At 52.8% G+C, this 15277-nt stretch overlaps 7 protein-coding genes across 7 annotated transcripts; 4 read left to right on the forward strand and 3 right to left on the reverse strand.

Annotated features, from left to right (window-relative positions):
• Positions 1 to 2275: 2275 nt before the first annotated feature.
• On the forward strand, positions 2276 to 4172 carry N7498_001043 (chromatin structure-remodeling complex subunit RSC7; the record flags this gene model as incomplete). Its single annotated transcript, XM_058448106.1, has 3 exons — positions 2276 to 2324; positions 2417 to 3542; positions 3602 to 4172. The coding sequence occupies 3 exons, from the start codon at positions 2276 to 2278 to the stop codon at positions 4170 to 4172; spliced, it is 1746 nt and encodes a 581-aa protein (XP_058313517.1).
• Positions 4173 to 4959: 787 nt separating this feature from the next.
• On the reverse strand, positions 4960 to 5930 carry N7498_001044 (ESCRT-III subunit protein SNF7). Its single transcript, XM_058448107.1, has 4 exons — positions 5736 to 5930; positions 5437 to 5641; positions 5166 to 5374; positions 4960 to 5105 (listed from the first exon to the last, which is right to left on the reverse strand). Exons 1-4 carry the CDS (start codon positions 5908 to 5910, stop codon positions 5017 to 5019), a joined length of 678 nt encoding a protein of 225 aa, XP_058313518.1. The 5' UTR covers positions 5911 to 5930; the 3' UTR covers positions 4960 to 5016.
• Positions 5931 to 6316: 386 nt separating this feature from the next.
• N7498_001045 (nuclear telomere cap complex subunit Ten1) lies at positions 6317 to 6845 on the forward strand (the record flags this gene model as incomplete). Its single annotated transcript, XM_058448108.1, has 2 exons — positions 6317 to 6402; positions 6473 to 6845. 2 exons carry the CDS (start codon positions 6317 to 6319, stop codon positions 6843 to 6845), a joined length of 459 nt encoding a protein of 152 aa, XP_058313519.1.
• A 259-nt stretch (positions 6846 to 7104) lies between these two features.
• On the reverse strand, positions 7105 to 7341 carry N7498_001046 (Citrinin biosynthesis cluster MFS transporter mrr1; the record flags this gene model as incomplete). The annotated part of the gene is made up of 1 exon (XM_058448109.1): positions 7105 to 7341. One exon carries the CDS (start codon positions 7339 to 7341, stop codon positions 7105 to 7107), a length of 237 nt encoding a protein of 78 aa, XP_058313520.1.
• Positions 7342 to 8501: 1160 nt separating this feature from the next.
• On the forward strand, positions 8502 to 10031 carry N7498_001047 (putative 3-beta hydroxysteroid dehydrogenase/isomerase family protein; the record flags this gene model as incomplete). Its single annotated transcript, XM_058448110.1, has 2 exons — positions 8502 to 8730; positions 8803 to 10031. 2 exons carry the CDS (start codon positions 8502 to 8504, stop codon positions 10029 to 10031), a joined length of 1458 nt encoding a protein of 485 aa, XP_058313521.1.
• Positions 10032 to 10703: 672 nt separating this feature from the next.
• On the reverse strand, positions 10704 to 11404 carry N7498_001048 (pre-mRNA-splicing factor SPF27 family protein; the record flags this gene model as incomplete). The annotated part of the gene is made up of 2 exons (XM_058448111.1): positions 10704 to 11314; positions 11368 to 11404. 2 exons carry the CDS (start codon positions 11402 to 11404, stop codon positions 10704 to 10706), a joined length of 648 nt encoding a protein of 215 aa, XP_058313522.1.
• Positions 11405 to 12151: 747 nt separating this feature from the next.
• N7498_001049 (neutral/alkaline ceramidase) lies at positions 12152 to 14497 on the forward strand (the record flags this gene model as incomplete). The annotated part of the gene is made up of 2 exons (XM_058448112.1): positions 12152 to 12357; positions 12415 to 14497. The coding sequence occupies 2 exons, from the start codon at positions 12152 to 12154 to the stop codon at positions 14495 to 14497; spliced, it is 2289 nt and encodes a 762-aa protein (XP_058313523.1).
• Between the last annotated feature and the right edge of the window lie 780 nt (positions 14498 to 15277).

Raw genomic sequence — 15277 nt, forward strand, 5'->3', positions numbered from 1 at the left:
ACTCCCCTGGACCAAATGAGGGTTTATTCATCCCATTCCCGGGGCTGTGCCGGAGAGGGTGGGCTGAAGAAGTAATGGCTGACCATAAGCTGAGAGGCATGTGAGATTAAATTTAGAATGAGACGGGGTCGCCTCGTCGTTACAGATTGTTTCTTATCCTCGACCCTCCTGTTATTTGGGAGGGTTTGAAGTACGGGGAGGCAAATTCATCCGAAACGGAAGGAAAGAAACGAGGCAAATCGGCGGGTTGTGAAGGGCCCCGGTGAATGGCCGAGGATTCTTGGCCGATAGACTTCCTTTCGCTATTTAATTAGAATTAGAATATTCGATAATTTAATTAGTTCCCATATTTTCCTTTCCGACCTTCCCATCTCCTGAGATCAGGGGGTGACATGTGGCCCTCTCGAGTTCGGCCTTTGGGTAATTTGCCTCCTGATACTGAAAAATGAAGGATTGCGCTTTTTTTCGCCTTATCAGTCCACCCTTACTGTACAATGCACGAATCTCCGCCCGCTCCACTCCTTAAGGGGCGGGGTTTTGTCCTCTCTCTCCTCTATCTTTTCCATCTTTATCGGATTACATTGCACCGGACGCCCCCCTTGAATTATTCCCAACTTGCTGCTGTACGACGTAGATCGAGTTCGATCTACACGAGTCGATCGCGATCGTGCAGCTTTCAGCTTGTGAAATGCCCCGGCCCAGCTTCTCCGCTCCCCTTGCATCTGCATACCACGGAGCTCCCACTCCATCGCTGTTGCCGCTTCGGCTCTGGCGGTATGCTGAACTATGAATGATCTCCACCATTTGCGTCATAGGGCGCCAGCCATGGAGCCCCAAGCCCAACGTGGGTGCTTTTTGGTTTGATGGAATCCACAGCCGTGGTCGTGCATGATGGATTTACGTGCCATAACTGCGAGCTTGCTACGACGTAGACGTGATTGGCAATGTAGAAGAAAAGCAACGCTGCTGGAGCTTCCCGAATACGCCATCCCGAGGCGGGGGGTGATCTGCAACTGCCCCTCACCTCTTTTTCAGGACGGATGGACATGGCGTTGGAAAAGAGATCCAGAGGCGTTCGTGAATGACTGGGATCTATTGTGCGTAAGGCTGTCCCATATAGCCCGGGATCGTAGAAGTTACATCGGAAGAGTGCCCCGTTCTCCTCAATCCTGATACCGCCCGCTGACGGTGTCATTAGAGACGCCTGCATGATCCAGTGCAGTGTGCATGTGGCAGCTTATCGGGCAAAGCGACCGGACTACGGATATCTGATTTGTAGGTCATCTGCGGTCTGTGAATTTGATCCACGACCTGCACAACATGGAACCGACTCACTCCCGCGGTCTTTACTGCGCGTTGATGCAAGAGAAGAAGAGCCGGACATTTCTGGAATCGCGAACCGCGTTACCCAAGATCGGCTGTCAATCCTTGACAGCCACTCCTTCTGGGGGAATACTGTAGCCACCCCTCAGTTTCCTGTACATACAAGGGTCCAAGCGGTCAAGGTCTTCTGCATCAAAGCAGGTTTCTTCCGAAGCTCACACCTCTCACATCCGGTGAGATGGCCAAACCATCGGGACGATGGCACTTCCTCGCATGTGATACCCATGGAACGTACATGGCATTCAAGTGTATACTTACAGCCCTTGGTAAAACTTGCTATGGTACATACCCCATAAGGTTGTATAAGGGCGGGTACAGGTCGGTGAAATGGATCCGGGCGCACGGAGCCAGTCACACAGCTCAATCCCGAAACTAAACTGCGAGGACTCCAACGTCGGGAGAGAACGGTGAGCTAACGGACCGGTGAGTGCTTTGGGCTGCCTCTCTGGGCCTTGAACATTCTCTGGAACGCGAAATGAGCTCATCGTGCGGCCATCCACGGGTCCGGATCTCCGCACTACACACAATGCCCGTAGCAATCTCCCGATGGAGACGGATGGCCCTTCCATGATTTCAACCGGCGCGACCGAGTAGGCGGTAGAGGGTCTAGATTTCCCGGGCAGTGCCTGCGAATCAAGAGCTCAACACCTCAGTTGGTTTTGCCCAAGTTGGTATCACCCTGTGTGATGAAGGATGACGTCACAATAGGGTTCAGGGCTTGATCAGTTCCTGAGGCTGAGGGTCGATGCCTTATCATGTGACCTAAAGTCACATGCATTCACGTGATATTCATCGGGGAAATGTTTTCCCGCCCATTGGGATGTGAGCAAAACAGCTCACTTTGGCGGCGCGACTGCAAGACGTATTGTTTGTCCCCGCTATCATTGTCGCTATGCCTCGAAAGCTCAGGGCAGCTGCCCAAGCAGCGGCAAAATCAATGAGTATGTTTTAATGCACCTCCCCAACCTCCAACCCATGTTCAAAGACCATAAGTCATCCCCCTGTGAACGAACTTGCCATTAACAATCCCCAGAAAATGTCCCTACACTTCCGGACGTCTCCGACGAGGAGATGATTGATGTGCCACCGTCTGAACCTTCCTCCCCTGCGGTGGAAGACCACGACTCGCCCGATGATGACCCAGACGTCGAACCAGAGGCCGATCCCGAGGCCGAAGTCGAAGCCGAGAACGCGCCTGAGGAGGGGCAAGCAGAGACTCCAGGCGAACCCAAACCCGAAGACGAAGCGAGCGCCGCGACACCCGCAGCAGATGAAAGCACTGTACTTGAAGGAGATACGCCCAACGTTAACCCCGGCCGTCCATCCCTTCTCCCGCGCAAACGTCGCATCGGTCGTCCTCCAAAGAATCGCCCACCAGACTGGGATGCGCCGGATGGTTCGCAAACCCCGATTCGAGTAACTACCCCAGTAAAGCGGCGACGAGGTCGACCTGCTGCAAGTGGCGGACGCTGGGCGCGCAATCGTGGCCCATCCCACCTTACACAGGTGCCAGTGGACAAGGAAGGAAACATGATGGATGTGATCGGCGATGAAGTTCAACTTCCTCCGAATCCTCAGGGTGACGCCAAGGTTGATGAAAACGGTCGTCTGAAGGGGGGCCGCGAGTACCGAGTCCGCACCTTCACGATTCTCAACCGCGATGACCGCTTGTACATGCTGTCAACGGAGCCGGCGCGATGCATTGGTTTCCGTGACTCGTATCTCTTCTTCCAAAAACACAAGATGCTCTACAAGATCATCATCGATGACGATGCGAAGCGTGATCTGATCGAGCGAGATCTGATCCCGCACTCCTACAAGGGCCGAGCCATCGGTGTGGTCACTGCGCGCTCTGTGTTCCGTGAGTTTGGAGCAAAGATTATCGTTGGAGGCAGGAAGATTGTCGATGACTACGACGAGGCGGCTGCTCGCGAGCGCGGTGACGTCGAGGGTGAACTTGCTGTGCCAGAGGACAAACTACCAGGCCCGGGAGAAGAATACAACCGTAACCAGTATGTGGCATGGCACGGCGCGAGTAGTGTCTACCACACGAATGCGCCGTCGGTGCCAATGCCTGGCGGCAAGCCAGTGGACCCTAAAAAACGGCGCGTGCCGGTAACGGATGATAACTGGATGCTCGAACACGCTCGTGCGGCTAGGTAAGCTTCTGATTCCGTTTCGTTTCGAATCATGTATGAAGCTAACGCATCCTCTCTAGCTCTTTCAATTCCAAGCTTGCCCAACTGCGCCGTTCCACCATGGGAGGCACCTACGACGTGCACACCAACGCGATGCATTACCCTCAAATCATGCAACCGACCCATTGTCGCTGGGAGCGTGTCCCGCCCGCCGACCTGATGACAGACATGTCCTCTCTGAGCCTCTCAAACAAAGAGTCCAGCACGAATGTCAACACCACCGAACCAGCAACACCGGGCGACCAGGTCTACGAACGATCCTCAAACATCTTCCCACCCGTGCCCTCCCACATCGCCGATCGCTACGTGATCCAAGATATCGTCTACGACCCGCCACCCTACTCAAACATGGGACTCCCAGGCCCAGACGGCGATCTGCGCAACCTGCACCCCAATGGTCTGGCCAGCATCGCCAACCCGACCCACCCGGAGTTCATGTCCCCGGAGATCATCGCTCTACTTCCAGACGACGCCAAGGAGGCTCTCATCGAGTCAGCCGCGCGCGAGGTGGAGTGGAAATCCAAGTGGTCAACCGAAACTAAGGACGGCGCGCGCTCGCGGCCGCTCAAGAGCTATGCGTGGGCTCCGTGATTTCCCACTGCCCAACTGGTTACAGGGGGTTATAAATGGAGATGTTCTTTTATTCACTTTAATATCCATATAGGAGTTAAATCCATGAGGGTGGTTCTGTTTTGGGACTCGGACAAAATTTCCAGGTTAGCATGGATTGGGACGTTGGTTTCATGGTGGGTTTCAAAAAGCCATGGGAGTTTTTCATTCATGCTCTGATTTATGGTTTATTCTTTTGTTTTGCAACCCTTGCCTCGGGGTTGTTGTGACATGGCTTTGAAAAGCTGAGGGTCGAATGCTTTTGTGCATACGCTAGATACCTTTGAATTGAGATGATCTCGAACATCTGATAAGACATTGAAGATAGATGGAATGCTTGGATCAGTCGGCTGGCCGTACTCTCCGTGCGTAGGCTGTGAAGCTGTTCTTCTACCACTTGTCTGCCCACCGTACAGACGAACACGCGAAAATTATAATCTGGTTCATTCGAGGACCATCGTTAAGATCACAGCTTCCACAACCACGCAGAAACGGCCTCGGCAAAAGAAAGTATTCTAGAACGGATCCAATATCAAAAGAAGCAAAGGGAAATTCTGAACTAATAGTGGAAAAAAATACTTGGAAAGATAAGTTATGATGACCCAGACAAACAGAGCGGGTCAAACCACGCCGTCAAAACACCGAGGGTGAAGTTGTATGGGAAGGGAGAGAGAATGGGAGGGGAAGAGGGAGCGCCAGAGTATAGGGCAAAAAAAAAACAAGAGGGCTTGCGAAAAACGTCCAATGCAAAAGGTAGGCGAGGCAGGAAGCCAACCGAGGAAAGAAAAGCTGCATATGCGAAGATAGTAGGGCAAGGGTGTGGGTGCTACATGGCCATTTCGGCGCGCAACTTGGCCAGCTCGGCTTCCTCGTCGTCTTCCTCTGCCATAGGCTTTGCGGGTGTCTTTCCAGCCACTGGAGGCCTGTTAGCACGGTCCTGAGTATGTCGAGGTCGAATGAAGGGGTTCGACTTACGCTCCGACTTTCCTGCCTCTGGTAACCGATCCAGCTGCGAATTGACCGGCACCGGGCCAGTATTGAGCATGCGCTCGTCCATAGCCTCCTGTTCCAGTCCCTCCAACTCCTGTTCCAGCTCGTCTTCGTCGGGCTGCTCGCCCAGCGGGACGCTGGTAATCGCCGCGCCAATTTCCTCGCTGAGCTGGTGTTGTTCTCGGAGTATGTCCCTGCGCAAGTTGTTAGCACTCCATAAGCCCAATAGTGAAACACGTGGGCTGTTGCCACATACATAGTCTCGTCGACCTTGTCGATGCTCATTCCACCATGGATCTGCGACATCGCTGCACCAGCCTGCTTCATCGCCTGCAGGGTCTCGTGGTTGATATTGGCCGCTTCGATGGAGTAGATTTGTTGCTCGAGCTGAACGATCTGCGCCGCTGTCTGCTCGAGGTTCTTTTCGTGAACCTTTTTCCGTCGGAGGGCGGCTTTGGCAGCTGTACAGAATACAAACGGGTTAGACTTCAATTCCCATTCCGTTGATAAGACGCCCAAACACAGCCTAGTTGTAAGAAGCGGGGGTGATCGTACCGTTCTTATTTGTGTTTACCTGCTTGCGCGCCGCGGCATCCTGCTCCGCAACCTGGTTCTCCAAATGCTTCTCTCGCTTCTGCAACATATCCAGCTGCTCTCTAAGCAGCAGGATGGCGTTCTTAGGGGCATCCTTCCGTTTCTGAGCGGCAGCGCCGCCAAACCAGGACCACATTTCGGCGGCCGTGTGAAAGAAAGATGTCCGGGATTTGTGGTATGTGGGACTCTTATTCGAAGGCGAGGCGATCAGGCAGCACGGTCAATGAAAAGGTAGGGGGCGTCGCAGTGTAGATAGAGCGGCGAGTCAGACGGAGGTGGATAGGCTCCAGGCAAACCCAAATACGTGATTATCGCCAAAGGAGGGGCGTGGCGATCGGCGAGACAGTGAAAGAAGCCAGAAAGTGTCTTGGACGCGGCGAGAGCAAATTCGCAGCGTGTGTTGAAGTCACCGGATGAAGCCAAATGGAGGGGAGAGACTTTCCCCTCGCTGAGCCTATGACATACTCGGGCCTATCGGGGTCACGTGCCGCGTCATCCCGACTTTCGCTGCTTCTTTGGATTCGCTTTTCTTCATTCTCGCGATGAGCGGGCCGCGCCCCTCTAGTCGCGCATTTCTCCACGAGCTGCCATGCTTACCCGCTGATTCTAAGATCCGCTTTTTGGGCTGGTGCGTTGGGGAATTCCAGCTGAGACATATACTCTACAAACGGCCCCGTTTACTAATGTATCAACAACAGTGTGAGGCAATACAACGTTAATATTGGTCATCTCGTCTTGGAACACCATTATCCGCGCAGCAAAGAAGAGCCCAGCATGGTTTTCGTGGATGTAAATGCTGTCCTCGAAGATCTGACATCCGAGGAGCTGCGGGTAGGCTCATGGTTGAACGTATTGGGATATGTTCGAGATACTACACCGCCAGATGCGTCTTTCTCGAGTCAACAGGGTTCACAGCAGTCAAATGAGGCACTGCCTGTCAAGGTTTCACCACGGCCGGTGTACGTCGAGGCAGTGATGGTTTTCTCCGCGGGTGCTATTGCTCTGGGAGAGTACGAGCGGATTCTGCGCAATGCGCAAGACGTGGAGCGCCGAATCCACAATCAGGGCTGAAGGCAATGATGGAATTTTGCTGAATCGGCATTTCTGAACTCAGTATCCTCGTGTCTATCGTGAACGTTTCGAACTGAATATCGTTTATTCGTAATAATCGCGTACTAGACATTATGCAGCGCTTCATGCAAGGACTTTTCAGCGGCCAGATCAACTTATCCGATCTTCAAACACCAATGCATAGATGATGGGGTATAGAGATGAATCGAACAAACAAAAAATAAAACATAACAAATCCAGTGGGAAAAATACTTCTCTCTCACTCGGCTTCATTCTGCTTCTGCTCATCATTGGGAGGAGTAGCACCCTGCCTGGGCCCTTTGCGCGCCCTCTTCCCCTCCAGCTTCTTCTTATCCTCCTGCATGCGCTGAATCAGATTACATTTCATGCGGATCTTGTACCCGTACCTGTAAAACACAAACGGAATGGGTACAATAGCCACCTCCAGTAAGCCCAACAGCGTGCCAGACCAGTTCGGTCCCAGACTGTCATACATATATGAAATTTTAAACGAAGACCAGGTGGGGCAGGCGATAAGTCTCTGTGACGGTGAAGGAAGACGGCGTGCCGAGAAGGGTGATGCGTATCTCGGAGAGGAAGCCGAGGCTTCTAATGACTTTGGTTTATATCTGCAATGCTTCCTTTATATCACCCTAGTCAACTTTTAATGTTGATTGCCAAGTGCCATTCACGGTTTGTGCTAAGGTGTCATCTCCATGTCCTCCACATGAAGACCCCGTGGGTACATGACTCTATTTCTCTTGAGGAGAGTGGGCGATTCCCCTAGTTGCTCTGGAGTGGATTCGATAGGCCCGGGCTCGGGGGTCTTCCTGGACCATGAGCCAACGACACTGCTCGTTGGCAGGACCAATGTATGCATCAATACGTGGGGTCGGAATTCTCTGGGAAGTTATATGCCTGTATAGGCCCTGGAGGTGTGGTTGTACGGCGAACACCTACCGTTGAGAAAAGCCGGATACAAGCACGATCGGGCATGGATTCGGGAAAGCAAACATCCCGATTATTGTCACGGTGCTGTGGGCCGTCTCTGAAAGCCCGAGGGGAGTAGGGCCGATGCTCTTAGAAAAATTTTATTTCTTCGGTGCGGAAGTATTTCCGCCGAGGGGGGAACGAACACCTGCCCACAAGATAAACATTGAACGCCGCAGAGCTAAGGACGGGACTAAATCATGGGTGGAGCTCCTGTTCTTATGGGCCTTGACTTTAAAGTCTAGCGCGGAAAGCCTTTCGACATCTAGAACAGGCTCGCTGTCTCATTCCCAATTCGACGCTCATGTCCGGGAATAAATGGGCTGTTGAACTAAGTTGACCAACCAGAGCGCAGAATGGCTTCGTTTAACACTAACCGAGCCCGCCTCTTCTCTAAGCGATGCTACACGTTTCTCGCTTGCAGCTCCATCGGTGACAAATATAGCGTTGGTTTCAAGATTTACAAATACTGTAGCTGATCGAAATAAATATGAACTTTGTTTCTCTCTCAGACACGTCTCCCTCAGAGTCTGCGGCTTGTGCTTGGACTTCACATGGCGCACGGGTTATTACATTGAAACGCAGTGACCGTCTAACCTTTTGTCCCTTGTACAAGAAGCGAGCTCTCCCCACTTCCTGCATTGTTGATCCTTGCGAACATCAACCATGGCGTGGATCATCCTCACCTCCGTGCTAGGCCTGGCAGCTCTGTACCTCTACCATGTCAACTCTGCCATGAAGCGTGTGCCCGAAGAGGCGCACAAGGCATCGCCTCGTCGTTGGACGGTCGATGAAATTGAATCTGCCTACAAAAAGAGTCTGGAAAGCCCGGTCGATACAACTAAGAATCTTCCGCCGAAGCAGTCTCGACGATATGTGGTTGTCGGTGGATCTGGTACGTCTTGTCCCCTGCAGCAATCCTGGAAGAAGGTAAAAAGGCCACTGCAACTGACATGATCAATAACAGGCCTTGTGGGCGGCTGGATTGTATCACATCTGCTTGCGCGAGGTGAAGACCCGGCCTCACTGCGAATTCTAGATCTTCTCTCGCCTACTCAAGACATCCTCGACCGTGGCGTGACCTACGTCAAAACGAACATCACCGATGAGCTGGTCGTTTCTACCTCCTTTGAGCAGCCCTGGCCTGAATCTGTCGCAAGGCTCCCCTTAACCGTCTTCCACACTGCCGCCACGATCCGTCCTCAAGACCGGCTCAAAATGTTCTTGCCGTACTGTAGCAAGGTCAATATCGACGGCACCAAGAACGTCCTGAGCGCAGCCAGAAAAGCCGGTGCCAGCTGCTTCGTCTCAACATCATCTGGCTCCATATCTCTGCACAAGCCGAACTTCTGGGTCGCCCCATGGAGCAAGCTACCATCCCGCGCCGTGCAGGTCATCAGCGACGACGCAAAAATACCCCAGTACCACGACCAATTCTTTGGCAACTACGCTGTAACCAAGCTTGAATCCGAGACCATCGTACGCTCCGCAGACTCTCAGACCTCTAATTTCCGCACCGGCTGTATCCGTCCCGCGAATGGCATCTACGGTATCGGCAGCGACGCCTCAATGACCATCACAGGCGTGTACCTACGCAAGGGCGGTAGCCCGACCTGGGTTCGGCCGGTGATCCAAAGCTTCGTGAACGCAGAGAATGTCTCAATCGCACACCTCCTGTACGAGCAGCGACTGTTGGAACAAAGCAAGCCGGGCTCGACACTACCCAACATCGGAGGCCAGGCCTTTGTCGTGACAGACCCGAACCCAGCTGTCTCTTTCAACGACGTCTACACTTTGCTCAGTACATTGTCCAAGACGCCTGTTTCATTCCCAACTGTGCAACCCGCCCCGTTGTTGGTCGTTTCGTACCTTGTCGAGCTCTACTGTGTCATCCAGCACACATATCTCCCCTGGCTTCCCAGATTAACAGGTGACTTGGCGCAGATGCAACCGTCACTATTTGCCATCTCCGATGTGTTCTGCTTTGCGGATGACTCGCGTGCGCGCAAGGCACCCGAGCACGGCGGTTTGGGTTATGAGCCGCCTATTACTACACTCGAGGGCATGTGCAAACAGCTGCTGGATTGGAATGCCAAGGCTGAGGCGAAGCTGGTTGATGTTGCTGGGAAGAGTACGGTAGAGATTACTGGGGATGGGGTCGATGTTAAGCTCGTTTCGCCAGAGACGAAGATTTGAGGGGGGTGACTCGCTTGATCGGTGTCTCGTCATTTGAAATTCACTAATAAGTTGGACCTGAACTGTATTTGGACATTACTTGCATCGCCTAGCGCATGAAAATGAATTTGATTTTGGGATACAATCCATCATACTACGAGATAGCCTTGCAGCTGGGTATGAATATGAACGAAGCTGTGAGGGTTGAAAAGGGTATCATGAATTGGAGACTATGTAGGCCGGGGACCGTGAAGAGGCCCGGATGGCATAAATTGTAGCACAGCCCGAAAAGACGGCAACAGGACGGCATACCGGGAGAGCCATCTGAAAGGCATCCTCATTTGGACTGGCCCTCATTCTGTCGCCTGCCTGACTTAATGGATCAGGCCAAGTGGCCGCCGGTCAAAGCGTTGTGACAGCAATATCCTTGAAGCCCAAACATGGGGCAATGGTAAGGACCTTGCTTCACATACCACAGCAGAGTGATTGCGCCTGACCGGGCAAGCGCTTCGGGCTTCTTTGGAAAAGGACACAACAGAGCAGAACAGAGCTCATCACATGCAACAGATGATCGAGCACAGTTCCATAAAATAGCCCGGTGCAACAGTGCCAGACTTTGACAGAATCATGCATCCTGGAGCAAAAATAGACTTTCCCCTGAAATCGAAGGGGTCACACAGACCAGCAAAACCTTTACCGGGGCTGCTGTGCAGCCTGGCGTCTGAACTCTAGAATCTGCTGACGCAGTCCCTCCGACGCCAACTGGACGTCCAGAACCGCCCCGACACCGCGCTTCCACGTCTCTTCAAGACTAACAACCTCGCCCTGAATAGCTTCTTGGGCAATTTTGCGCTGCTTGTTGACCTCCTCGGCGGAATCCTTCGTTTCAGCCAGCTCCTTCTCAATGCCGCGCAGGATATCTTCCAGCTGGGAGTTGCCGATCAGCCAAGCATTTCTGCCACCTTCTTCGAGGAGGGAGAGGTTCTCGTGGCGTTTAGTGAGATGTGAGGATGAGACGTAAGCTTTTTGCAGAGTCCGGCGCCATTCGTCCAGGTTGGGAGCGTCATTGACGGAGGCGCGGGTTGGGGGTTCTGGTGCTTCGTAGCGGGTTAGATCGATGCCGCCGGTGAGAGGGGCGCCGGCTTCCTTGCGCGAGAGCTCTTGTTGGAACAAAGGAGAGAATCGGGCCTCGGGGGCTGCGGGGATTGAGGGATGCAGAGTTGTGGCATGTTCAGGGACGAGCTCCGAGTTAATGAGCTGCTGGGCGTGCTGTCGCGCAGAGGCTGAGGGCGCAGCGTCAAGGTCTGTGGAGTTGTTAGTTGGGGGCTAGTGATCCATCGAAGAAGCGGAAACATACAGGGTAAAGATTCGTGTGATTCGTTAATGAGAGACATTTTGAATTGGAGGATAGAGTAAGTATGTCAATAGCCAACGCTGAAGATATTCGAACGAGGCTGCGCGCAAAGGCGGTGAAGACATTTATCATGTGATTTGGAAGAGCGGGTCCGTTTTGTGTACAAATCTACTGGTTGGCTCCACTGCAGCTAATCTGCCGACCATGCATAAGTTCGCGAGATATCGCACGAATGATAGCCGATAGCTATTCCCTAAAAGATGCAGGTGCAACTACGATAATCACTGCCAACCTGGGACCAGTCCCTGACCGAATCCCGGGTGACCTAAAGGCGGGAGCAGGGACACGGCCGCGGGCTCCGACGCCAAAACCAGAAACCTAGGCAACTCACGTAGTGTGACCTGTGACCCAACATTAAAGAGCTATGGAAAGGTAATCGGGCGCATTTGCAGTTCCGTGCGGGGAAACAGAGCCGAGTCTAAGCCCAAACAAGCTTGTAGAATGCTGGTACATGACGATCCCTGACCCTGCAGGGATGCATGCTGCACTTTGCCTCTCCCATCACACATCGCTTAGAGAGATACGACCTCCCGATGGAGTTTGTCTAGGTTGAGGCTTACTTCTTTTACCAAGTTGGATAATGATCTTCCCTGTCTACTGACTTCTCGATCATGAGCGCTCTGTCCTGAGGGTTAAGTACTCGTCTCCTGCCTTCAGGGCCTAGTGCCTCGGGATTTCTAAAAAGGGTGCTACCCTAATGTCATAGTTTGTCTCTCCCATAATAAACATGGCTAATCTTCGACTGGGCGTCGCCTTTGGCGTACTCACCCTGACCTTGCTCGTGTTTATGCAACTGCTCGCCGCCTTGCACAACAGTGACGAGACGCCGCCGTCTTCCTTCAGTAGAAACTTCAACCAGTGGAGAAGCCGAGCAAATGCGGCGGCAAAAAATGACTTGTTCCTGGTGGGTGCCGGTAAGGCAGATGTAACTGGGTACGTTCTCCGTTGGCAGTAAACAAAATAGCCGGTCGTGGTTAACCATATCATCAGGCCAGTGGTCGAAGTTGACTTCAACGGCTATGCCACCCTTGATCAGCTGGGAACGGGTTTGCGACAGAGAATCTACGCTCGCTCCTTCATCTTTGCAGACCCCAACAAGCCTGACGATACTTTTATCTATCTGGTTGTCGACACCCTTGCGGGTGACACTGCAGTTAGGCATGGAGTTTTGCAAGGCCTCGCCGCACTAGGCGGCGACTATGCACGATATGGCGAGCACAACGTTGCTATGACGGGAACCCACTCCCATTCAGGACCTGGGGCATGGATGAATTATCTTCTGCCCCAGATCCCCACCAAAGGCTTTGACAAGCAGAGCTACCAAGCTATTGTGGATGGCACCATCTTGTCTATCCAGCGTGCACATGAAAGCTTGACACCTGGCCGATTGTCCTTTGGAACTATCGAGCTTGAGGATGCGAACATCAACCGAAGTCCTTATGCTTACGATCAAAACCCCGAAGAAGAAAAAGCTCAATACTCGGCCAAGGTTGACAAGACGCTGAGCCTTTTGCGATTTGATCGTGATTCAGATAACAAGACTGCGGCCGTGTTGACATGGTTCCCCGTGCATGGCACGTCCATGTACAACAACAACACCTTAGTTACCGGTGACAACAAGGGAGTTGCCGCTTACCTCTTTGAGCGCAGTATCGATGGCGATGCGAGGTTTGCTGATGACGTGGTCATTGGCTTCTCGCAGGCCAACGTCGGAGACACGAGCCCAAACATTCTGGGTGCATGGTGTGAGGATGGATCCAATAAGATGTGTTCTTATACCGACAGTACCTGCGGGGGCACGAACGAGGCATGCCACGGCAGAGGCCCCTTCTTCCGTGTGAAGGACAATGGAGCGAAGAGTTGTTTCGAGATCGGCAAACGCCAGTACAGTGCGGCCAAGACGCTCTACGAGCAGATGAATTCCAGCCCGACCGTTATCACAGGCGGCTCAGATGTCAGGTCCTTCCATGTCTATCATGATATGAATGGCTATACCTTCCCGTCACCATTCAATGGATCGATAGTGAAAACGTGCCCTGCGGCATTGGGCTACTCATTCGCTGCTGGGACCACTGATGGACCGGGTGCTTTTGACTTCACCCAGAATATCTCCTCGCCAGCCACCGATAATCCTCTGTGGAAAGTAGCGCGGGCATTCATCCACGAGCCAAGCGAGGAGCAGCAGCAGTGCCAAGGAGCCAAAGACATCCTCTTGGACGTGGGAACTCTCACTGAGCCCTATGCCTGGGCCCCCGACATCGTCGATATTCAGGTTCTCCGAGTTGGACAACTGTTTATCATCATCTCTACCAGCGAAGCCACGACAATGTCCGGACGGCGCTGGAAGGAGGCAATTGCAAAGGGCGCAACGAATACTCTCGGGATCTCAGATCCCCAGGTAGTGCTGGGAGCACCGTCTAATAGCTATGCCCACTACGTCGCGACTGAGGAGGAATACAGCGTCCAGCGCTATGAGGGCGCGTCTACTCTTTACGGACCGAACGAGCTCGCAGCGTACATCAACCTGACTCTCACCTATCTTCCGTATCTGGGAAGCGCTTCGGACATTTCGAAACTGCCCGATCTCCCCGCTGGCCCCAGCCCGCCCGTCAACACCAACAACTCGCTCAGTTTCATCACAGGGGTGGTCTACGACGAAGCGCCCTTCGGCAAGTCCTTCGGAGACGTGACCGCCAACCCTGGAACCGGGCCGTACAAGCCGGGCGACACCGTCAACACAACGTTCGTCGGCGCTAACCCTCGCAACGACCTCCGCCTGGAATCGACCTACGCAGCGGTGGAAATGAAGAATCCCGACACCGGGGAATGGGAAGTTGTGCGCAATGACCGCGATTGGAACCTGGTTTTCAACTGGGAACGAACCAATCTGATCCTCGGATATAGCACGGTCACAGTCCAGTGGAATATCGAGGATGACTATTATAGTGTGGATGACCCAAACCCCGTGCAGAGCGGCACATATCGCTTGCACTACTATGGGAATTCAAAGAGTGTGTTCGGGCAGATCTCAGCGTTTGAGGGCATTGGAGGGAGCTTTACGGTGGCGACCTAGTATTGTTGTTGCGACAGATCTCTGGAGCAAAGCAGAGCAGTGGGGAGCAGAGATCATGTAATGAGTCAATGGAGCCCAAGTGGCGCATGAGTGAAACGAAGACAATGGCAAGTAATAATAACTTAATAACTCTTCAGAAACATTCATAGTCCGAATCTGCCTCCACAATTCTACGCGCTGAGGCCGAATGGACACTATGAACCAATCACGGGCGCTAACCGGTGCCTGGCGTCTGCTGCAACACAAGTCCGATTTCTTTCTGTATTCAGGCACCTTACGATTTGCTAGATTCTATATTTACAGTGAAACCGTCCCACAAAGCGCCCCTAACAATGGCGGCTGCTCTTTCTTTTACCAGAACAACGGGCTGGGCCTAGCCCGAATTAACCCGGATTCTTCATAAGATGCCGGCCCAATACTGCGCCCTTGAGATGCATCTTTCCTTATTATTTCTCCTTAGTTCTATTTCGGTGTCTCAGGTTGCCTCATTCATTTTGACTTGTATTGTGGAATCAGGCCACTCTTTTCTGTCGCTCGTTCCTTGACCCTGCTTATACCCTGCCAGCCATATGCCATACCATACTATCGTTGATTGATCCCACCACGAGTTCTCGACTTCCATGCGCTTCTTTCGAATGTTTCCTCTGTGAATCACTGAGTGCGCTGCATAAATCCCCGTTTGACCCACTGTTTTCCTTTCCGTTTTGCCCAGTCGTCTTGTCCTGGCGATCGTCCTCTCGTTCGTTGCTGAGTTCAAGGTAAAGGCCGAAAGCAGATATG

The sequence above is a fragment of the Penicillium cinerascens genome (assembly GCF_028974065.1).
Source record: "Penicillium cinerascens strain IBT 15544 chromosome Unknown contig_16_segment0_segment0, whole genome shotgun sequence".
Classification (NCBI taxonomy): Eukaryota; Fungi; Ascomycota; class Eurotiomycetes; order Eurotiales; family Aspergillaceae; genus Penicillium; species Penicillium cinerascens.

What these genes read in the sequence shown, in the direction of transcription:
- N7498_001044 (XM_058448107.1), bottom strand. Translation starts at nt 5,910, where the DNA reads ATGTGGTCCTGGTTTGGCGGCGCTGCCGCTCAGAAACGGAAGGATGCC. An exon ending in GGTAAACACAAATAAGAACG is followed by an intron (nt 5,642 to 5,735) that starts GTACGATCACCC and finishes TATTCTGTACAG; the next exon opens with CTGCCAAAGCCGCCCTCCGA. An exon ending in GACAAGGTCGACGAGACTAT is followed by an intron (nt 5,375 to 5,436) that starts GTATGTGGCAAC and finishes CAACTTGCGCAG; the next exon opens with GGACATACTCCGAGAACAAC.